This window comes from Heptranchias perlo, chromosome 26 (assembly GCF_035084215.1).
Source record: "Heptranchias perlo isolate sHepPer1 chromosome 26, sHepPer1.hap1, whole genome shotgun sequence".
Classification (NCBI taxonomy): domain Eukaryota; kingdom Metazoa; phylum Chordata; class Chondrichthyes; order Hexanchiformes; family Hexanchidae; genus Heptranchias; species Heptranchias perlo.
In genome coordinates, this window is record NC_090350.1 from 29,169,307 (window position 1) to 29,192,736 (window position 23,430).

The following is a 23,430-nucleotide window of genomic DNA, read 5'->3' on the forward strand; positions in this document are numbered from 1 at the left end:
AACATCACTATTTTGCATATATGGTAACTTTACAGACTCTTTTGGTATAATCAACACACTGAAGCTATTAACATGAGTGGAGAAGGCCCTTATATACTGGCTTAATTGCCACTAAATTAGTTAATCAGGTGTCCTGGTTGCATGCTGCAGCAGAAACCTGCATTTAACCCTTTGTTTACACTAAACTTATCCAAAAGGAACTTCAAATAAGTTAGGGCACATCGTTGAAGTGTCTGATGAAAAAGAATGCAGTGGGTATCTCTGAGATATAAATAATCAACTATTACTTGATCTTGCATGGTGTTCCACAGGGGGAGTCAAACAAAATTGATTAGAGGGTGGCGGACAATTGGACCAGGATGTGTAGACATAATTCAGTTCCCATATTAAGGTCATACATTCTATCCTTACTTTTATATCTTTTGACTGAAGATTAGAAAGGAAGAATATCACAGCCCAACTTAATCCTTTTCTCACATTATGCCTTGAGCATTCACTTTCCAACTAAATAGCAAGCAGAAACCTTTAGTTTTGAACTTTTTTTTAACTCTCCTAAGTTATGATTTGGAATGCACTACCTGAAAGGGTGCTGGCAGTAGATTCAATAATAACTTTCAAAAGGGAATTGGATAAATACTTAAAGGGAAAATTTGTAGGGCTATGGGGAAAGAGCAGAGGAGTGGGACTAATTGGATAGCTCTTTCTAAGAGCCAGCACAGGCACGATGGTCTGAATGGCCTCCTTCTGTGCTGTACGATTCTATATCTCCATTCTAAGTTTTTATGTCCATACTTATAATAGAAATTGTCTATGTCTATTGGCACCCCATCCAGCACCCTAAACATTCACTCCCTTCACCACCGGCGCACTGTGGTTGCAGTGTGTACCATCCACAGGATGCATTGCAGCAACTCGCCAAGGCTTCTTCGACAGCATCTCCCAAACCCACGACCTCTACCACCTAGAAGGACAAGGGCAGCAGGCATATGGGAACAACACCACCTGCACATTCCCCTCCAAGTCACATGCCATCCCAACGTTCCTTCATCGTCGCTGGGTCAAAATCCTGGAACTCCCTACCTAACAGCACTGTAGGAGAACCTTCACCACACGGACTGCAGCGGTTCAAGAAGGCGGCTCACCACCACCTTCTCAAGGGCAATTAGGGATGGGCAATAAATGCTGGCCTCGTCTGCGACACCCACATCCCATGAGCGAATAAAAAAGAAACTGTTTATGTGAATTTGCCAGTTGTGGTGATGTAGCGCCTCCATTAAAGAGAGAGTATAATTACAGCATGACAAGTTTACATAAGCAATTTCTATTATAAATGTGAACATAGGAAATTAGAATGGAAAAAGTTGACAAAATATGTGCAAACGTAAGATTTTTAATGCATTATATATAGACAGGACTAGGAGGAGGTATTGCCAGATGGAGTGGAGCAGAGCTAACATCAGCAATTCTCATAAGCTCTGAGATCCTTGGAACCCAAGGCAACACAACCAGTGAGAGAAGGCAAACTAGGTAGCTACCTCTTGTTCTAGATGGTGCTACTTTTCTTTTTATCATGATATACATTATTTGATGAGGAAAGAATCAGAGCCAAGGTTCAGAAACTGAATAGTAAAGTAAAACTTATCTTTCAATTTCCCACATTTCCAATACATGTATGCAGATACTGGCCTCTTATAATTAATTTGTAAGAGTGCATTCCTGGGAAGAGGTGAAAGAAAGAAGAAGTATACTGAAAACGGCTACACAAAGTCTTTCTTCAGAAGGCTCTTAGATGATTATCTCACAAAGTTGCAGATGAGGTAGAAGTAAAAAAAGACTGAGGAGGAAAATTAACTAATTATACACCCATAAATATAAGTTAAGTTTTGCTTCTACGATGAATGGTCATCAGATAAAGGTGAGTAAAAACCTATCTTTCCAACAATACCTTTCTATATATAAATGTCTATAATAATAGTCTGAGTGAAAATCAAAATCAGATCACCAAAAGAAACTAGTCTAGCTGGGAAAGAAAAAGCTGAGAATACAAAACTAGTTGTCCTGAGTACAAATACCAGGTAAGAAAAGTTAATGGTCAAATACAGAAGGTCCACTGAGAAAAAGTCTCTGGGAAAATTCTTTTCCATCTTAGATTTGTAGCTGTATTTGTTTGGCTGAGGTGTTTCTGAACAACAGTTGGCCTTCGGCTTAAAAGTGAAACTGCGACCTTGGCAGGGTATGCTACTAATGTTTTGTCAGATGTTTAGCAATTTTCAGAGAAAACATGAGGTAAAGTTTTACATGCAGGTAAAATAGAATGTAGCTAACTGTAGGTTGTCTTGATGTCACCATAAAAAAAGGTAAAAGAATGGCTTCATCTGCTACAAGTCCAGATATGCTACTTTGATTAGTAGGTGTCTCTTTTCTTTGGCTCAGACATGTGCAGGTTAGTACATGAATTTAATAATGGTCATAGCAACATTGCATCTTAATGGGGGATTAGCTTCATGTAAAAGTGCTTGGCTAGAATCATAGAGTCTTACAGGACATAAGGAGGCCATTCAGTCCATCATGCCTGTGTCGGCTTTTTGAAAGAAGTATCCAATTAGCCCCACTCCTGCGCTTTTTCCCCGTAGCCCTGCAAATTTTTCCTTTTCAAGTATATATCCAATTCACTTTTGAAAGTTACTATTGAATCTGCTTGCGAAACCCTTTCAGGCACTGCACTCCAAATTATAACTCGCTACAAAAAAAATCTTCCTAATTTCTCCTCTGGATCTTTTGTCAATTTTTTTATATCTGTGTCTTCTGGTTACCGACCCTCCAGCCAGTGGAAACAGTTTCTCCTTATTTATTAAAATCCCATCTAATTTTGTATACCTCTATTAAATCTCCCCTTAACCTCCTTTGCTCTAAGGAGAGCAATCGCAGCTTTTCCAGTCTCTCCACATAACTGAAATCCCTCATCCCCGGTATAATTCTGGTAAATCTCCTCTGATGTATTTTGTTTTTATTTCAAAGATTTGACTCTACAAAACTAAAGCCTGGACCTTATGTATACCCAAGATGTTTGACTTTGATTGTCAAAAGTAGAAAATCAGACTCTTTATCCCTGTAAGAAATGTAAGATATATAAATGGGAGGGAGGGAGAGAGAAGGAGGGAAAGAGCCAATGCTGCTCACATCGTATTTGGCGTGGATAAAGACTGACTCAGAAGTGTTATTTGAACTAAAGCTGCGTCCTATGGGTTTTCCTTTTGAGAAGGAAATATGTTTGATTAGAAGAGACAAGGTTATGTGGCCCACCCTCTCAGGTTGTTTTCAGTCTAAAAGTTGAATTATATTTTTCTGTAACACATAATAAAGCCAATATATACAGCAGAAATATAGGTACTGTTACAAGTGCTGGACTAGTAGTATCCTTGGCAAGGTTAATGAAACCATATCTGTACTGGTATGTCCAATTCCTCTGGTTCAAAATGTTAAACAGAGGGGATGCAGCCCTATGGAGCATTAAAAGTACAAGCAAGCGAATCCCATGGGCTGAAGGAGAAACAGTGCAATGAAGCATTGATGACCCTCTTCAGTGAGCACCAATGAAGCATTTTTCCGATCTTATGTTATTTTCAGGAAGCTTCTGTTCGTGCAAGTGCCCAAAATATTAATGTAATGCTCATAGCAAACTACAACCATCAGATCTGGCATTTTCATCACATTAATGTATATTTTTTCCAAAAAGAAGTTTCTGGCTTGCAAATCAGGAGTTCTTGACAGCACAATTTTAATAGTTAAAAGTATTGGGTTCCGACCTTAACCAGCCGCCCTACCCCTATGGTTACTCTGCACAAAATACCATGATTCTGAAGTAACAATATATATAATTATGCTGATGGACTTTTGTATTAATGCATGTTCCTGCAAATGTAATGTAATCAAAACTGTACAACAACCATAATGTAAAACAGTGTCAAAATCAGAAAATATAACATCAAATTAAGCGCAGAGGAGAATTTTTAAGCTGTTGGTAAGATCTCAACGCAGCACTAGAATTGGTTTAGGAACAGCACAGAGAAGCGCTTGAGATAGATGGGCAGTTTTCAGAATCCTTTCTTACCAGCATTGCTGAGAAAAGATATTTCTAGTCACTTCAGTATTCCGTCATTTCCAGACTTCCACCAGTTTGGGAGCAGATGCACCTTGTGCCATCAGCCAATTGTACCAGAGTGTAGTGTGTATTTTAAAATGGGTGGAACTATGGCATGTCTGACACACTCCACAAATTTCAGCCCCCTACATTAGAACTACATCACTTCTGCCCCTCCAAAAATTTCAGCATTTTGGGTGTCAGGGATTTTCTGCCAGAAATGAAATGGGAATTTGAGCAGAAATCTGGTTTTGCCAATTTTCTGTCAGTTGCCCCCCACTCCCCCACTATTTGGGCAGAAATTTGTTGTTGCAGAGTTCTGAAATTACCCAATTTAACCAATTACTGAGAGTCAGAGCCTGTTGGAGGAGGATTCTGCTGTTAATTCACCTTGAGCAAAGCCTTCCACACATGAGAATACCAACATATTACCATTAATTCATTAAAATGGGTATAGCGATAAGCAATTTAGAGAGATCCCTTTAATGATTATGCATTGTTGGCAGTTTTTTTTATTACTCCCTAAGGGGAACGCTATTTTATGTTATTTTGATAAGGTTTTTCTTCGAGGTCAAATTATCTTCATGTGTAGACTTAAAAAAATGAAACTACTGTCAAAATGCTGTCAATGTAGAAGCTGATAGGGCACAAGAATTGTCAACAAGAAATATTTTAAATGAAAGTGATAGTCTAAATCTTTTCTATATTTAATCCAGCTGTTAGAGGCAATTCATTTTTAAAACAAACCTATAAAGTGAGACAGAGACCCTTGCTAAGGTTGCTAAATTATTGCTGAATTCTGAACTGAGTTCCATTAGTAAACTGCAGATAACAGTAGAGTGTTACATTCTTCACCTTCTCTATGAAATGGAGGTGTCATTGGCTGCGGCATAATTGTTCCCACTCTGTACCTAACTAGTACAGAACGTGTCACATACTAGGCCGCTGCCAATTAGACTTAACATTGTTGAGATGTGTTAGTTCACATAACGCAGTATAGATACTAGAACCACTTCAATTTGATGTTGACAACACAATGATGGATTGCTCATTTTGACCTCTAAACTCCCATATCTTTGAGAGTGTGACATAAAGTAGGTTAGGATTATTACCATAAAAGTGCCAGTGTCTTCTGGAGCAATGTGTGACACTGATGTGCTCGCGAGTCTAGAAGGTTCAGCTTGTTCTTTGGAGAGAACAGATGGTTAGATTATATTCAGTTACTGTATAGGTAGAGTCCAAAGTATTGTTTGTGTGCACCTACTACACACTGGGTTGCCAACTCTGGCCGGATGAATTCCTGGAGGTTTCATCACATGACCTCCAGCCTCCAACCGCCCCACATTGTCAAACCACCTCCAATATTTTTATAACTAATAAATGAAAGTGTTCAAAGAAAATTAATAAAGCACACAATTTTTTTTAATGACCCTATGATTTTTCTCCTGGGTTGCTCACAGCAGTGTCCAGGAGACTAATCTTCAATTCCTGGAGACTCCAGTTCAATCCTGGATGGTTGGCAACCCTAACTGCACAACACCTAATATTACCCATAAAGAAGACCCACTCTTATTGGAGACGACACTTGGAAAGCTTAAGATAGGCCCCAATTGTCATCAGCAAATATTCCCAATTTGGCTTTTGTCACAACCCCCGACTTTACGGGGCTAACGATTTCAAAATGGTCTTTTCAGGTACTGTCAACGCATTGATCTCCTCTGGCCCACCATCCGTAGTGTTGTATGGCTGTCAATTGAAAGTTGGATATATCATAGTTTTCTCCTTGTCACTGACCTGGCTAACGAACTTGTCCCAACCTCCTCAAGTTTCATTCCTTATCTTTTAGCTTTGATCAACAAAATTATACCATGAGTTTGGTCTTGATGTGCCAACTTGGGTCAGTTGAGTCGAAAGCTTGTGGGCTCAAGGCCTAAGCCAGGACTTGAGCACATAACTAGGCTGTCACTTCAATGCAGAACTGAAGGAGTGCCGCATTGTTGGACGTGCTATCTTTCGGATGAAATGTTAACTGAGTCCCCACCCACCTATTCTGCTGCCACTATTTGAAGAAGAGCAGGGGAGTTCTCCTAATCTCATTGCCAACAGTTATCCCTCAAACAATTCCACTAAAAATGGATTAATCGGTCATTAATCTTATTGCTGTTTGTGGGAACTTGCTGTACGCAAATTGGCTGCCAAATTTGCCTGCAACAGTCACCACAGTTCAAAGGTAATTCATTGGCTGGACAAAGCTTTGGAATGTCCTGAGTGAAATACACAATATAAATGTAAGTTTGCTCGTTCTTAAAGATATTATGACAAGCTGTGAAGAGTCAGTTTCATAGAATCATGGAGCACAGAAGGAGGTCATTCAGCCCATCCTGCCTGTGCCAGATCTTTGAAAGAGCTATCCAATTAATCCCATTCCCCAGCCCTTTCCCCATAGCTCTGCAAATGTTTCCTTTTCAGGTATTTATCCAATTTCCTTTTGAAAGTTACTATTAAATCTGCTTCCATCAGCCTTTTAGGCAGTGCATTCCAGATCATAACAACTTGCGTAAAAAATATTGTCCTCATCTCGCCTCTGCCTCTTTTGCCAATTATCTTAAATCTGTGTCCTCTGGTTACTGACCCACCTGCCAGTGGAAACAGTTTATCCTTATTTACTCTATCAAAGCTCCTCATAAGTTTGAACACCTTCATTAAATCTCCCCTTAACCTTCTCTGTTCTAAGGAGAACAATCCCAGCTTCTCCAGTCTCTCCACATAACTGAAGTCCCTTATCCCTGGTATCATTCTGGTAAATCTCCTCTGCACCCTCTCCTTCCTAAAGTATGATGCCCAGAATTGGACACAATAGTCCAGCTGAGGCCTAACCAATGATTTATAAAGGTTTATAATTTATAATTTATAATTTCATTACTTTTGTACTCTATGCCTCTATTTATAAAGCCAAGGATCCCGTGTATTTTTTTAACAGCTTTATCAACTTGTACTGTCACATTGAAGTATTTCTGTAAAAATACTTTGAAACCTGTTACTGCGTCGTCATGTCGACAAAGTTTGAACTGTAACAGATACCACATCTGCTGCATTGTTACTTTTTTCATTGTGTTCTTAATTTTTCTTATTGCAATTAGGATTAAAATGTAAAAATTCAGTAGTTAAAGGCATGATCAATGCTGAGATAACCTCAGTGTGAGTATATTATCTTGTACCCCTCTGTGCAGAAATAAGGTGGCTGTCTTGTAGGAGACTTTATCTTCACAACCCTACCCTTTCAAAAAATAAAACTTCCCATTCAGTAATACGCCTCCTCTACCTTCGTCACAGACTGAGATATAGCTCAATAACTTGTTTGGAATGGATATTCTTTGTGCATTGTGTAAGATTTTATTTAATCAAAGAATGTTTATTGGGAACACACCCAGTCCATGTTCTCATACTAACCCTTTAAGGTCTGCAGTGACTTGTTTGCACCAGAAACATTCAAAGTTATGAAGAGACTTGCAAAGAACTGATGGTGGTTTCATTAGCGAAGAAAAAAACTGAGAAAGGCCCAGATCCAGGCCTTGGCTAACATAAATATAAGCAGGCTATTTAATTTAGATTGTGATTTTAAAGTTAAAGGATGAAAATACAAAATCTAACATGTCGCAGTGAGACAAGAGATGAGAAGCCCACTCCCTGCCCCACACACACACACTCACACTCACATCGAGTTTGTATTGTGGATTGTATTCCCAGCAAAAGCAGCAAATCATGAAATCCTTGAAAGAAAAGAATTGGAATAAAAGTCCGGTTGGGGAAAGGATTGCAGGTAATAAAGTTAAACATAATGGTAGATATAGATGATTATATAGTCTGTGGAATATGATTATTCCTAAGCTGTTGGGCAATGGAAATATCAAGCTGTGGAAAGCAAAGTTAAAAAAACATGTTGTAAGTCTAGATATATATTCTGGAGATTTTCTTGATTGCCTTTGGAGGGTAGAGACGAACTTTGTATACCTTTTCCTTAGGTAAAATAGGTTGAGTAGAGCCCGTGATACAACAACCTGGACGTGGTATGTAGTATTAAGTTTTATGAGTCAAATGGTGTCTTCTCATGTTTCTTATGTTCTTAGATTGAGGTGTCAATGGTTTAATTCATTCAAATAACTCTGCAAATGTAGAAATGTTCTCTAGCTCAGCACATTTAATTTTAGAAACTGAAAAAAAACAGATGGGTGTCCCAGTGGTGCCACACATTAATACACTTCTTTGATGTCATTTAGTTTGTTTTATGCAATGCCTTATCATGGCGGACTGATGGTTGACAGCATGCACACAGTTTGGCAAAACAGTTCTAGCAGTCGAATGAAAGCCCCATAAACTACCATACTGGCAATGATTGACATACATTCAAACTGCTGACTTTAAATATTGCACAGTTTTGTTTGTTTTTACACAGAAACATCTTTCTTATTGGCCATTAAATGATGATTTATTGAACTTTTATTTTAAGATTCAGTTATAACACTGCTTTTCTTGTAAGCTAACTGGAGTTTCCAGCTTTTTAAAGTCATAATCTATGGAACATTGTGGATCCTGAGTTGCTACACCTATGTAAATATCATGTTGTAGAAAACAACTGGTCAAAGTTGAAAACCAAAGTTGACTGCCCGTTACACACAAAATCAAGGGACGGTGATCTGCTACCACTTGTTTTGCACCCCTACCTAAGTTGAATTTTACCCTCACAGAATTTTAAGGTGTCGCTGCAGATATTTAAAGCACAATTTTCTATACATTTTCCAACCAACACGCCTGAGTTAAACTAAGTTATGGGACATTCACTATCGCAAATGAAACACTTAAATCTCAACAACCTTGTGGCAATGGTGGGAAGGTAGATTTTGTTGCCGTATCATATAAGAACATTAGATAAGAACATAAGAAATAGGAGCAGGAGTAGGCCACATGGCCCCTCAAGCCTGCTCCACCATTCAATCAGATCATGGCTGATCTTCGACCTCAACTCCACTTTCCTGCCGATCCCCATACCCCTTGATTCCCCTAGAGTCCAGAAATCTGTCTATCTCAGCCTTGAATATATTCAATGACTCAGCATCCACAGCCCTCTGGGGTAGAGAATTCCAAAGATTCACAACCCTCTGAGTGAAGAAATTCCTCCTCATCTCAGTCTTAAATGGCCGACCCCTTATCCTGCAACTATGCCCCCTAATTCTAGATCGTATAAAAAAATTAATTTTCAGTGGACGTATTGTGCTGTACAATGGGGTGGAAACTATTTACATATAAACCTAAGGCAAAGAATGTGAGCTATTTTCTCCTTCATGCCCAATAAGACAGGTGTATTGAAGTACTTAATAATATTTTCTGAATATTATCTATGCAATGTAACACCTGTGACAGCCAGATGTGTTAACAATGGTTTATTGTCTAGATATGTAATAAAAAATAAGCTTTGCAGAAAGTAAAACCCAGACCTGTCAAGAGTCTGTGTCCTTTCTTTTTTCCATAATTTGGTTACCAAATCAAAGAAGGAAAGCTCTTTTTAAAGTCTTTTCTAAAATCTAATCACAGCAGTAATATGTTAAAACAAGCCTTTTACCTTAGGAACTTGAATTTCAACCCTGAATAAATGCACAGTACAAAATTGGCCTTAAATTTAACAATCAATAGTATTCTCAATTTATTTTAGATAAACTACAGGAATAGAAGGGAATTGCTTCTCTAAGATCTGAAGTCACTATGGATCATGCTAATGTAGCTGTCAATCAAAATCCCAATCTTTATTCTAGTTCCAAACACTAAATCTTTTAGTGACACCCGGAAGATATCCCTGATTACAGGAAGCACTGGCTCATATCCTGATGCAATGAAAGTAGTAATACTTTGATAACAGGGGAAGGTCAGGTAATGCAGCCAAGGGGAAGGTGAGTCTCCACGTTGTCCCAGGGAAAAAACATTGTGTGATCAACTTACATGAGGTACAGGTTCCAGATTATCAGCACTGAGATAAAGAGAAAAATAGTGAATGCTGGAAATCCAAAATAAAATAGAAAATGCCAGAAATCTACAGCAGGTCAGTCAGCATTTGAAAAAGAAAGATAGGTCAGTGTTTGTTATGGGAGACATAATCATGTTTCAAAATAAACAGAATCAGCTTTGAGTTTCACTTCCCACCTAGATCTGCTCATAACATGATAGTGATATGATAGTGCCTCCATCCCCACCCCAGTGTGCGATTGTTGTTTTGCACGGCACATTACAAGAACTCAAAGATACTGATGACAGGAACAATGTCAATGTGTTCCAACTGTTTATCTATAGCAGTAGGTGGGGATTTTGGTAGCTGCCGACATTAGCTTGGACATAATTCTTAGGGGCTGTGCTGAAAAGGGACAAAGGGTACTTTGGTCTTTTTTCAATCACAGCAAAGTTCCAATGTAGATATGGCTTGTGGCATAAGACAAGAATCCAAAGAATCTAAAATGGCTGTGCTGTCAGTGGAAACAATGTGCAATGGAACTTCTGCCTGATTTCAGACTTCAACTTTGGACTGTCATACTGTCTCCTCCCTAAACTCTCCTCACAAACAAGACATGTCTCTCCTAATCTTTGCCATGCCTATGTAACTTGAATTGCCTCCGTTTCCATTCATGTGCATATTTTGGCTGTTGCTCCATACCCATTATTTCTATCTCTCTTTTTTTCTTTTCTCTTTACCCCTCTTGGGCTCTGCTCTTCTCCCCTTCCTGTCAACAAGTCATGCCACCTTTCATTTCTCCCCTCTCGGGCACTTTGCCCTCCCAATCCCTACCCTCAACCCATCAATACTCCTCTGTCTTCCTACTCTCCTGCTGCTGTCCCAATCCTCCTCGGATAAGCCCATAACAACCCTCTGTACCTCTCTCGGCATTCTCCAAAGGACCCAGCGAAGCACTCATCACTGCCTCTTTACGAGCAACCCCAAATGTCTTGTCCTCCTTGCTGACTTTCCCGCTGGGGGATAATCTCGCCAACCTCCTTCCTGACCCATTCACCCTGCCACCTCCTCCCTTCTCAACAGGTAAAAAACTTTCTAGCCTTTAACGCCCACATTAAATGGACAGACTTAGTGCTGGGCAGGGACTCCAAAGGAATCCAGGGAAATTGTGGGCTGCTATTACCTTAAATTGCATTGATTTTCAATATCTATAAAAGGTCTTGCACATTCTGTCTAAAAGTAAACAAGATTTGCAACAAACCAGCTTTTGGATTATGTAAGGGATGCATCACAAGCTAGAAGCCAGCAAATTCAGCAACTGGATTTTGTGATCCCTGTGCACCCAGTATTTGTCGGTGGAAATGTTTACACAGACTGGAGTTTTTATGCTATGGTTCGCAACTCCTAATGACTCAATGGAATGATTTCCATCAGTCCAAGTGCAAGATCTAAGACCAAACTGAGAGGATGATTTGTGGCATGAAGAAGAACTGAAGGAGAGCTCTGGCTTTCATACCAGTTGGAGGGGCAGTCAGCTTCATGGCAGCTTTGTCTCTTTCCCAAACCCTCTTACATGACTTCATAGATTGAACAGTTCCTTGATGAATAAATCTGATATGCAACACTGGACTTGGGCATCTAGAACATTAAGATGGCTGACATATTGCAAACTGTCCTGTGTAATACTTTTCACCACTGAAGGCAGATCACCTTTATATAGGTGAGGAAACTCGGAGGCTTGGGACCACAGCTGTTGGAAGTCTTTCCCTGGAGAGTGGGTAAAAGAGTAAGTGCTCATATATCTATGTTAGATAACTGGGTATGTCTCCACTGGAGAAGAGTATGCATTCCGTATCAGGTAAACTCTACCTGTGGGGATTTCTCAACAGCTTGGTTTGGCCACTCTTAAACATGGTGATGGGTTTCTCCGGGTGTCAGACATGTGGCTGACATAAACAAAAGCAAATGATTTTGCCCCTCCAGTGTCTATGTCCTTATGTTCTGAATGAAAATGGAGTCAGATTTGCATTATGATGCACATATATGTCATGTTGTAAATGACGCATTCTCAAACCCAACACTCTCCCCACTCACATTTTGTCCCCACACTTACACTTCACTCCCACACATTTTCTCTTATTTTCAAAGAAATAGGTTGCATGAGTCAATCTGTACAAATATCGTACAGTATGAATGGGGAAATACTGCAGAGTGTGAATGGGGAAACCAACTCATATATCCCTGAATCATGATGTAGTGAGCAGGGTTAGAAAAGTACAAGAGTAACTAATTTAATTAAGTATATATCTCAAATTGCCACATTGAATGTTTTATTGACTATCATAAACCATGGCACATTCTATTATTTCTAGTCATGAGTTATCATTATTTGAGTTATCATTATGGATGAATCCACATTTACGCATAGCATCTTACACACTTCCAAGTTAGTAGTTTAATATTGTGGGTGTGATGATGCCTGCAATCTGGGGTTTCCAAACATTTCTGCACATTCATATCTTGTGAAGAGGTTTCACAGCTCAGATTTTCCTGCCTATAAATTGAAAACAAAAATCTTGTACTAATTTGTCATTATAAGAACCAGTGACAGTTCAGAAGGATTTATACGCAGGGGAAAATATATCTCACAGTGGGTATGATGTACAGATTTGTTTTTCTTTTGTAAAATTCTGAAGTTGAATTAAGAAATGTACAGAACAAATTATTCTGAATTCATAGCGTTCCTGGATTAACGCAGAGAAATGTATTCGGTTTTGATCTTTTTTCTAGAAATGCTACTCCAGATCTTGGTTCCTTCTCATCAATATACGAACATACGAAAAATGGAAACAAGTATTGGGTGGAGTGTAAAACGGGCTGTCGATTCGCTATTGCTCATTTTGCACTAACCGCTCAACAGAAATTTCACCCAAAGACTTTGCAGAGCTAAAATATAGAAATTAACTTAGTTGCACTCAGCGTGTGCTCACTAATTTTCACAATTAAAACATTTATGAACAGTTTCAAAGACATGATCTTACTTTTGATGAGCATTTGAGAAATGATAGACCTCTTTAATTCCCCTAAAACAGTAGATCGAATAACATAATGACCTTGCCACGGAGCATAGGCATTCACATTGTCTGGTGTAGATCCACACTTGCTTTGAAGTGTTGCACTTCAAGTGAAATGGCTATGTTTCTGTTAGAATCATCCAGAGGTACTGTGGCCAAAGACATCAGTAACAAGTTCCTAAAGCAGCCCAAATTTGGATTGGTACATAGCTTTTAAACAGCAATATCAGATCTGAACCTTTTACAAACCCTGGGGTAGATTTTGACTTTGTGCGATAGCGTAAAACGGGTGATAGAGAGTCGGCAGCCCGTTTTACATCTCTCTCGATTTTTATTTCCATTGACTTCCATTGCTAACTCGCTATCACCCAATTTACACTATTGCACAAAGTCAAGATCTACCCCCTTTACTTTAAGAAAGTCTGGAGAATCAGGATTTGCTGGATCTCAGATCTGCAGCTGTATATTGAATGGAGCAATCCAATGTAATTTTGCTATTTTTAGTAAAGGTAAACTTTGATATTATCCAGAAAACATAAATTACAAAAAGTGAAGGATTAGCAGAGCAAGTGTCAGGCCTGGCCCTGCTCAGATTTCTTCATTGGCCCCTGCGACCACCAACAAAAGATACTTTTAAAAAAAATTTAATTTAAAAATAGCCTTCCTATGGAGCAAGGAGGACCAGGAGTGCTCTCCTCCCCATCCCTGACTCCACAGTCATCACAATCACCCCCGTCCCCACCCCACCCACCCCCATTGCCCATTCCAATTCCCCTCCCGGGACCTACAATCGGGCCACTGCCAACTAGGCAAGCAGCCCGACATTCAGTATCTGCAATGTACGAGCTGCCTGCAAAGGCGTGAGAGGCGCCGGCAGCTCATGCATAATACGTTAATGAAGCACAAGGTCCAATTTCAGGCTATCCTTGGGCCGCTTGGTGTGTGTGCTGCCTGCACAGCACTGCTCTGGCCTTAATTTGCTTCCCATGTTCACAACGCCGAGCCCAGGCCTGAAAACGGGCCCAGATGAATTTCTACCTCATATTATCAATGAAAACTCTTATCTGGGAGATACGTTGTCCTTGGTTCCAGAAGTTTACAGTGAAGTCCCACTGTCACCTGTGCCACCTCTATATGAAGCTATAATGAAATTCCAGCTTTTACATGTCTACAATCCAGTGCTAGAGATCGTACAGGCAATGATGCTTTTGTGATTACATTGTTTGTTTTGGAGTTTATTGCAATTAGTTTGGTTAGAACTTGGAATGAACTGTGTGAATAACATTTCATTGTATTTAAAATGAAGGAATTACAACAAATAAAAACATTACAAGGCTTTATGAAGACAATCTAGGAGAATACATGAGATATTGACATCAGGGGGGTGAATTTCCATTGGGGTTTTACCACTCATCTGCCGTAACTTTGGCGGAAGTGTCGTGGAAACCCTGGAAAAATGGTGGATGAGTGGGAGAACCCTTACAGAAATTTAGCCCCATAGAATAAATGGTTGGTTCAGTGGGTGAACAGATTGCCCCATGCCTTGTGTATAATGGAATCTATTAATAGCCAAAGCATAACAAAGGTATTAGGCATACAGTCAAGGAAACTGCTGGTAATACAACAAGCAGCATCAATGTGGAACTCTTCATACCTTTTTATAATGTCCAGAATATCTTTTACTTGGAAAATGTTATGCCAATTGATGAAACCCCAAAGTAATTTTTAATATTAACTTGATCTTTCTATATTTCTCCATTTCGTGTGCTCTTGTTATCATGTAGAACTTTGACTGGGATACAACCTCTCCACACCTTCCATTCAAATGCAGCAATTGGTTTAGAACCGAACAATAAACTTCTCTTTTCATGAAAAGATGCTCCACCAAAAACACAATCTGTTTCACAGGAACATAGTCAGACAAAAATTGACATCAAGCCAAAGAAGGAGATATTAGGAGGGGTGACCAAAAGCTTGGTCAAAGAGGTAAGTTTTAAGGAGGGTCTTAAAGAAGGAGAGAGAAGTGGAGAGGCAGAGAGGTTTAGGGAAGGAAAAGTTTTAAGAGATGCAAATTAAGGAAACAGAACAGGTTTAAGTTTGTACTTTCTTTGCGGTAGGAGAATGATTCCTTAAACTTACAATTGCTATTGAATAAAAATGGCATCCAAAGGGAAAGCAATAGGAGTGGATCCTGCTCAAGAACAAGGGAAGCAATTTAGGCCAGAGCAGCGATGTGTTAAGTGCAAGTACACTGGAATGGGATCTGAAGCTAAATTTTCAGCTATGAAGTAGTATTAGCATTATACATAGTGAAATCTGCAATTCAGGGCATCCTGCCCTGAAAATTGGAGGAGAACAAAAAAATGGCCGCAAAAGGAAATATGATCAAATAAAGTGGAGAGATTTTTTTTTAAATGATTGCAACAAAATTGTAGAATTATAGGATGGGACTTTTATTGTTAGAGACAAGATCCCAAAATTCCTCCATTCTGTGGGTGTAATGTCATCATTATATGGAAGGGTGGGAATGGAAATGGATTTTGGGCCAGACCCAGTTATGCCCCTTGTTGCCCCTATCAGAAGTTCTGCAGGTTTTCGGGACAGGTTCATAACAAGCCCACCTATTTGTAATGAGTGTAACCCATGACCCCATGCAAATGAGGAAATAGATCATACCATGTAGTTTCCTCATTTACATCCTTAGCAACGCTAGGCACTAGAGATGCTCATGCATCCTTGCACCCAGTGTTGCTCGGGCAGCAGAGGCATTTGAATTTTAAAAAGCCTGGGGTTTCCCCACTGCAATCAGTTGGAGAGCAATTGATTCCATAGAGAAACGGAGCCTCTCAAAAAAAACGGTCAATTTTTTACTTTCAATCTCTTCATGCCAGCATCTTTATGTTGTGACTGAGCTCTGACAGCAACTTTCCTGAGGTGGGCACCTCAGTTGTGCTGTTAATGGTTCAGCTCACACTGTATCTGGGACTCTATCTGATGCAGAATGAAAATTTGCAAAGCGTTTTTCGACATCATCTTATTAGGTTTGATACATTTAAGGTTAGTAAGCTCGCTATAATCAGCGCTCCAAGTGTCCAAGTTGGTTTATTAGCTCCACCTCACATAACCTTATTTCTATTTTAAAGGAGAGTAACAATGCAGATATTTTAATTATCTCAGCTAATGACAGTGGGTGGTTTAGGATCAATGTACATGTATAGAATATTCTGTCAGATTTAAGTGGGTTTTTTTTGTATGTGAGAGATGATGGCACTGGAGAATGGAATTCCTCTCCCCATCAACATCTTTCTACTCACTATCAACATCAAACACTCCTAGGTGAGGTATAGCACAAAATAGATACAATGCAAAACTCCATCAACATTACCCTGATAACATACCTTATCTGCAGCTTTACCAAACAGTACACCCACCAGTTCCACACTGCCTGTGACCCATGAGGCTGTCCAAACTCATGTAACATCCAAGAAAATACTTTTTAATCTGGGCTGGGTTAAAACCTGACACCAGGAATGATAAAAGGGAAATGTTGTAACACACACACCCCTCACAGTAAAACATTTAGCATAAGTCTACTGATCAATTTTTTTTTTGTTAGCAGTCTGTCTGATTAGTTGGTTCAACATTAGATCAGGAGAGAGAGAACCTTCTGGAATTAATGTTCATTTTAGTCACCCCGATGTGTTTGAGCGGTGTGGAAAGACTGAATGCAGCTTTCAGGGGAATATCACAGAGTAGGTCTGACTCCTCTTCGCATTCCTCCAGCCCATATGTCACATCATCCAACATCTCCTTGTGCTGATGGCAGATCTGCTCCACCTTCAGTCTGTGAATCTCTCTCCTCAGGCATATGAGCCTTCGGGCTAGCTGGTGATCTAAGGATTGCATCTCTCTCTGAAAGAATAAAGCAAATCAATCAATAATTATCAATAAAAAAATGTATTTACCTTCAAGAAATAAAGTCTAACTGAATGAATAAAATTTTAAAATTATTTAATTTGTCAGATGGTTCCATGAACTGTTTAATTTGTCATATCATAACTTTAGTCAAAGCCAGGATAATATTTAATATAATCTTATGGCAATCATACACATAATCGTAAAGGTCAAATTATACATAATGAAAGTATATATATATATATATATATAAAAATCACAAAATGTAGGGGGTAGATTTTTCCAGTCCACCCACCATGAGTGTGGATCAGTAAAACGCAGGCATGCTGCCTGTGATCTTCCAATCTGCGCTCACAGTGGGCCAAGTAGCTCACCACAAGCGAGGACTTGGAATATCTACCCTATAGTCTACTCATACTCCATAGGGAGTACAGTGCAAATGCAGAACACATTCAGCTGACCCAAATAAACCACTTTACAAGTCTTTGGACTTCAGGACAAAGGTAAACATAGTCACAGATTGTCACATTAAACGGCAATCTTATTAAAAGCATGACAAGACAGGCATCATTGGATGTGGACACAATTAACATTGACAGTCTCACTGGGATTGACATAGGACTTTTGAATAGAAAGAGCTGGGGAGTTCTCCCTGGTGTCCTGGCCAATATTTATCCCTCAACCAACATCGCTAAAACAGATGTCATTATTACATTGCGGTTTGTGGGACTTTGCTGTGCGCAAATTGGCTGCCATGTTTCCTACATTACAACAGTGACTACACTTCAAAAATACTTCACTGGCTGTAAAGTCCTGAGGCTGTGAAAGGCACTATATAAGTGCAAGTCTTTCTTTTTCATTTGCTTTCTTTTATTTAGCCAACTTCCTGTTCATGCTGTCACATTCCCTTTAAATGATTTATTTTACTGAGAACACTGTGGGATAATCTAACAAATATCAGCAACTTTTAATTAGTAACATGATTTCTTATTGTGCAGCAATGGAACAGAGGGAGGGAGAGAGAAATTGAATTTTAGGAAAAGAGCTCTACAATAACCATCCCACCCCCCCAGAGTGTGATCACTCTATTTCTCCATTTCATATTTACTCTGATCTTAACTTTATTTGCATTCAGGTTGTTAAATTAGAATAAATATTAGCAGCCAATGCAACAAAAAGCTGAACTCCAGACAGTTTATATAGATGGAACATCTCACCTTCTGCTTACCTGTACCTACTCAATGTATGCTCAAATCTCTATTCAATGTTACAACCTATTTAATATAAATCTACTCTTAAGTGAATAACGACCTCCTAAAATATATGTACGAATGTGCAAACATTAAGAATAAAAAAACCTAAAAAATATAGTTTGTTTTGGAAACATCACATAAAACGTCAAGTGACTCGAGATGCTACCTGACCTGCTGACCTCCAGCATGTTCTTGGAGAGATCATGTTCTTTTTAGGTCAGGATGGGATGGGTTCTGGGATGCCTGTCCTAGTCCAATTCATGCACCAGCATACATGCTATCCTTGAGCATTTCGCACTGACAATCGGTGTTTTTGGGGCCTGGTCCAGCATAATCCAGGCCCCTCTCCTCTCATTGCCACTTCAACCATTAATTGAAGTAGTTCCAGCCTCTGCATATTGTAGGTAAGAATTCTTGTGAGGGTATGAGTTCCTGCTTACATTATGTCGCAGCTGTAATCACTTTGAGCAGGCATTGATGAGGAGCAACACTGAGGGGAGTGGGATGGAGAAGGGATGAATGGATAGCAAAGAAGGGGAGTGGGAAGGGGGCAGAAACTGGGAATTGTGCTTTGGGCTGGGGGAGGAAGGAGAGTGCAAGTAGGGTGAAGGTAAGTGTCAACACTAAGTGAAGGAGGATGAACAGTGCCGGCATGAACTGATGGGGCTGGGAAAAGATTGCCAGCTTGAACTGAGGGTATTGGAGAGGGAAAGGAGTGCGGACTTGAACTGGGCAGGGATGGAGAAGAGTGCCAACTTCAATGTGAGGGGAGGAATAAGACAGCTAGTTTGAACTGTGCTCAAAATTTCCCCTCCATCATGAATTTAAACCAGTTTCAAATCATGGATTCAGATCAAATTATCTGAAGGCTCGACTATCAGGTGCCCTGAATAAATGAGGGCATGCAACAAATGTGCAAGATCTTATGCTGCACCCATTCTAAATACATCATCTGAATTATTAATAAGGGAGTTGGCACTCTACAATACAACAACAACAATAATGATTTAAAGGTACAGACCAGAACTTTTAAGAATCAAGGGGTAAAATTCAACCTCAGCAGGAGTGCAAAACACCTGTTTTGCCTCACCTGATTTTCCTTTCTGTTGAAGTCATTGGAATGGAAAATCTGGCGAGTGTATAATGGGGCCCCGATCCGCTATTACCTGTTTGCACCCCTACTGAAGTTGAATTTTACCCCGATGCTCTCTTTTGTATTGGAAAAGGAGATGGGATTCAATGGTAATCAGTCTTTCACCCTTTGAAATGTTAAATTGATTAAATGCAACTAGTCTCTGAGCTGGAAAAGATGTATCTCTGCCCTTAGTCTGAGGTCAAAAACAACAGAGTTTGGAAACTTGGCGGCCATTCAATGCACACTCAAGCTTCACTTCCAACTCCTAGGCATCTAGAGAAACACATCACTTCTTCCCTTCCTCATATCCCTCCAAAAGTTTGTTTTTCTTGTTAAGTGGGCTGCTGTACTGGGACTGGCTAACGTTTGGGACCAGCAGTTAAACAGTCCTTGCCAGCAACTGAAAGGAGACAGGAGGCACAAAATATAAAAAATAATGCTCAGGTGCAAGTGTCCAGAAGTACACACAGCCCTTCCACATGCAGTTTTTTAAAAATAGAAACTGCCAAGTGACAGTATAACTCGGGGCTCAAACCCTGATCAGACTCAGGAACTTCCTTTATAAAACTTAAGCAAGGTTTTTTCCTTTAGAGTGTTGAGAATTCTAAAAAACTTTCAAAATCCAGCAGCTGGGAGCAGAGTTTCGAGGAATTGTGTGTGAGAGGAACTTTCTCCTGACCGGTACAGTACAAGTTGCAGCCTGCAAATCACACTGTACTGCCACCAATCTCAGACTAGTAATGCATAGTGTAACGGCAGCTTCTGAATCAGTGTACAACAGAGATGGACTTGCAAATCACAAGGATTTGTCTGGGCGGGCAACAACAATTAGGTTTATTCATTTCCTACTGATGTTACAACAGGCAAGGCATGTAAATGTGCATGCGTGTTGTGTCTGTGTAGGAGGGGAGGGGATTATAATCACAAAAGATTTAGTTCCTAATATTTAAAAAAAATCAAATGCCTTCAGAAAGGTTATTAGAATCTAAGTAATAAATCAGGTGGAAGCAGATTTAATAATAACTTTTAACAGGGGATTGGATAAATATTTGAATGGTAAAAATTTGCAGGAAAGAGCAGGAGAGTTGGCCTAATTGTATAGCTCTTTCAAAGAGCCGGCACAGGCATGATGGGCCGAATGGCCTCTTTCTGTGCTGTATCATTTTATGATTCTATGATCATATTACCACTTTTACAAAAAAAGAAATCTGTGCATACATTTCCCAAAGGCAGAATCAGTAAGGTATTTAGAAATTATTCCATTACTTACAAGTTCTTTTCTGACCCAGTCCAAAGCTTCACCAATATTTGCAAAGCCACAGATATTGGTGAGAGAGATGTCGCTCTTGCTGCTGACACTCTGCCCCAGTGACAGGTTAATACTGTTGTCACTTTTTGTTCCGGACTGAGGATCGAACCCGTCGCTTTCTTTCCCTACTTTCCAGGGCTGGCTCTCAAGCTTTTCTTTCCATTCCGCGAACGACGGTCTCCTGGTCTGCAGTTTTAATTTTTCTGTTAGTGTTTTCACTTTGCTGAGATCATCGGCCGACTCCGAATCAGCATCGTCCCTTCTCGCACCTTGGGGTTCAGGATTCAGTGAGAGAGACATCACATCCCTCTAGAAACTGGCTGCCGGCTTGTGTTGGTTTTGTAGATTGGCCGAGTGATGATAAAGCTGAGAACGGGCTACATTTTATAGCTGTCTGTTATTATTTAACAGAGCCGCCCATCGATCTTAAAGGGACCACGCAGAGCTACTGTGGAATGTAATTAGCACCAAATAAAGATTCACAAAGAAATCGTATCATTTACCTTTGATTTTCTATATTAAACACGTTGCTTTTCCGGCGTTTATTTATAAACCTGATCTTTACTTTCCCTCCTTTCTATCTTAATTTTTCTATTTGTATTTCACTAATATTTGACACCATTTGCACTTCACACGCAAGTCATTTACCCACGACTTACCTCTTATTTATTTTCCTCTTTAGTTTAAAAATGTTACTGTGTTTTTAACTAAATATTGAATATTTTAGTCTAATTTTGTCATTTCCTTTAACAATGAGCTATAACCAAATTATTTAGGGAACTTTCAGTGACGATTTCAAATATTTTGTTTCACCAATTATCCAGTTGATTCTTTGTCCTTCATTTGATTTCAGGAGTTGGCAGGTGAGGGAAACTCTCCATTGAGGCTCAGCCTTAGCAGTTCTCTTCGAAAGCTGTCACACCCTCCCTCACAGTTTACACCCTGCCTACCCTGGTCACTACTTGGACATCATCTGAAGAAATATCAAAAATGTTAAGAGAAAACAAAGGAGAAATTACCGCATGTCAGGGACAAGCCCTGAAACCAATCAAGATCTGGGAATCAAACTGGGCCATTTTGGGGTTATTGGTGAATAATAGAATCCAGCCCAATACCTTTTTACAAGATGGTGTTTGATGCACCTGGTACAACAAGCACACACCAGGCAGTGGATTTACTCAGCGAGCCATTAGAGGAACAGACAAATTTATTTCCATATAAACTAACTTTAGCTTTTCTGAACCCCTTGGCAAACTGTCAGTCTTGTACAATTCTGAACAATGGGTTTGGATGCATATTCTGCACATTGCTAAAGTTTACCCTGTCTCCTATTGATACGCCTTCACTCACTGCCAGCTTTGCAGCTATTTCTGTAGAGGAGCAGGTAGAGAAATTAATTAAAATGAGTCACAGTGCTCCTAACCGATCTCAGCCAGGGCGATTATGAGGACATTATAATTGGACTCAGTGCTCCAGGACCAGCGAGGAGAAAAATGATCCCGGGTTCCTGCTCCTGATAGCCAGCTAGAACAACATTTCCCGACTTCACACGACAATCTCAATGAGCAGAGAGTTCCCTGGAATGTACGCTTCTGACCAGAGAACATTCTGTTTCTATGACAATTCTCTTTTGATCCTAGGAGTATAAAAATGTTACTATGGTTGTCTAAAGCATTCATATCTACGTTGACAGTCCTTAAAATGATAACAGAATAAGGAAATAACTGAGTAATGCATTGCATTTGAGAGACAAAAGACTGCTAACAATGACACAATGATCCTTTTAATCTGAAATCATATACAAACAGCTGTCATCAGCTTAAGGAGCACTATGTACAATGGCAAGCAGTTAATATCAGTTATCATATACTTATTGCAAACCTCTTGTTACAAAAGTTTTTAGCAAAAAGTCATTTAGCAAAGGAGCTTAAATCTTAACAAGATGGATGTCTGACTAGAAGAAATATTCTGTCAGGGGCCATTATCATCTGGTGATGGCACTTGACTTTACAAGATTATTTACTGTATACAGAAGATACTTAACAGTAACATTCCAATATGGTGTTAAATGCTCCATTTAATCAATTAAACAAAAACTATATGATGTATGGAAGATGAATCAGTTCATTCAGAAAGTCCCTTTTTAAATCAGTGCTCCCATCAGTAAGGTGTCCATTAACTTACTACATACTAAGCAGGTTCAGATTTTGTGGAGTTGAAAGAATTCTGACAGTTTGTAAACTTAAATGAAATACAGTACTGCATGTACCCATAGGATATGGAGCATACTTTCCCTTACTCACACAGCACGCACATGTGCACACAGGATTGGAATGGGGAGAGGCATGTGCAACACATCACTGTTTTTTTTTAAACACATCAAAACCATATTGTGACTTCCAAAAGGAAGAGAGGTGACCACACACCCATTGACCACAGATACTGACTGTGGACACTGACCACAGACATTGACCACGGACACTGACCACAAACATTGACTACGAACATTGACCATGGACAGTGACCACAGACATTGACCACGGACACTGACCACAGACATTGACCACGGACACTGACCACAGACATTGACCACGGACACTGACCACAG

At 39.6% G+C, this 23,430-nt stretch overlaps 1 protein-coding gene across 1 annotated transcript; it reads right to left on the reverse strand.

Moving 5' to 3' along the window:
* Nucleotides 1–14,429: 14,429 nt before the first annotated feature.
* Nucleotides 14,430–21,209, reverse strand: fam167b (family with sequence similarity 167 member B). Its single transcript, XM_068007023.1, has 2 exons — nucleotides 20,784–21,209; nucleotides 14,430–17,122 (listed from the first exon to the last, which is right to left on the reverse strand). Exons 1-2 carry the CDS (start codon nucleotides 21,120–21,122, stop codon nucleotides 16,859–16,861), a joined length of 603 nt encoding a protein of 200 aa, XP_067863124.1. The 5' UTR covers nucleotides 21,123–21,209; the 3' UTR covers nucleotides 14,430–16,858.
* Nucleotides 21,210–23,430: the final 2,221 nt, after the last annotated feature.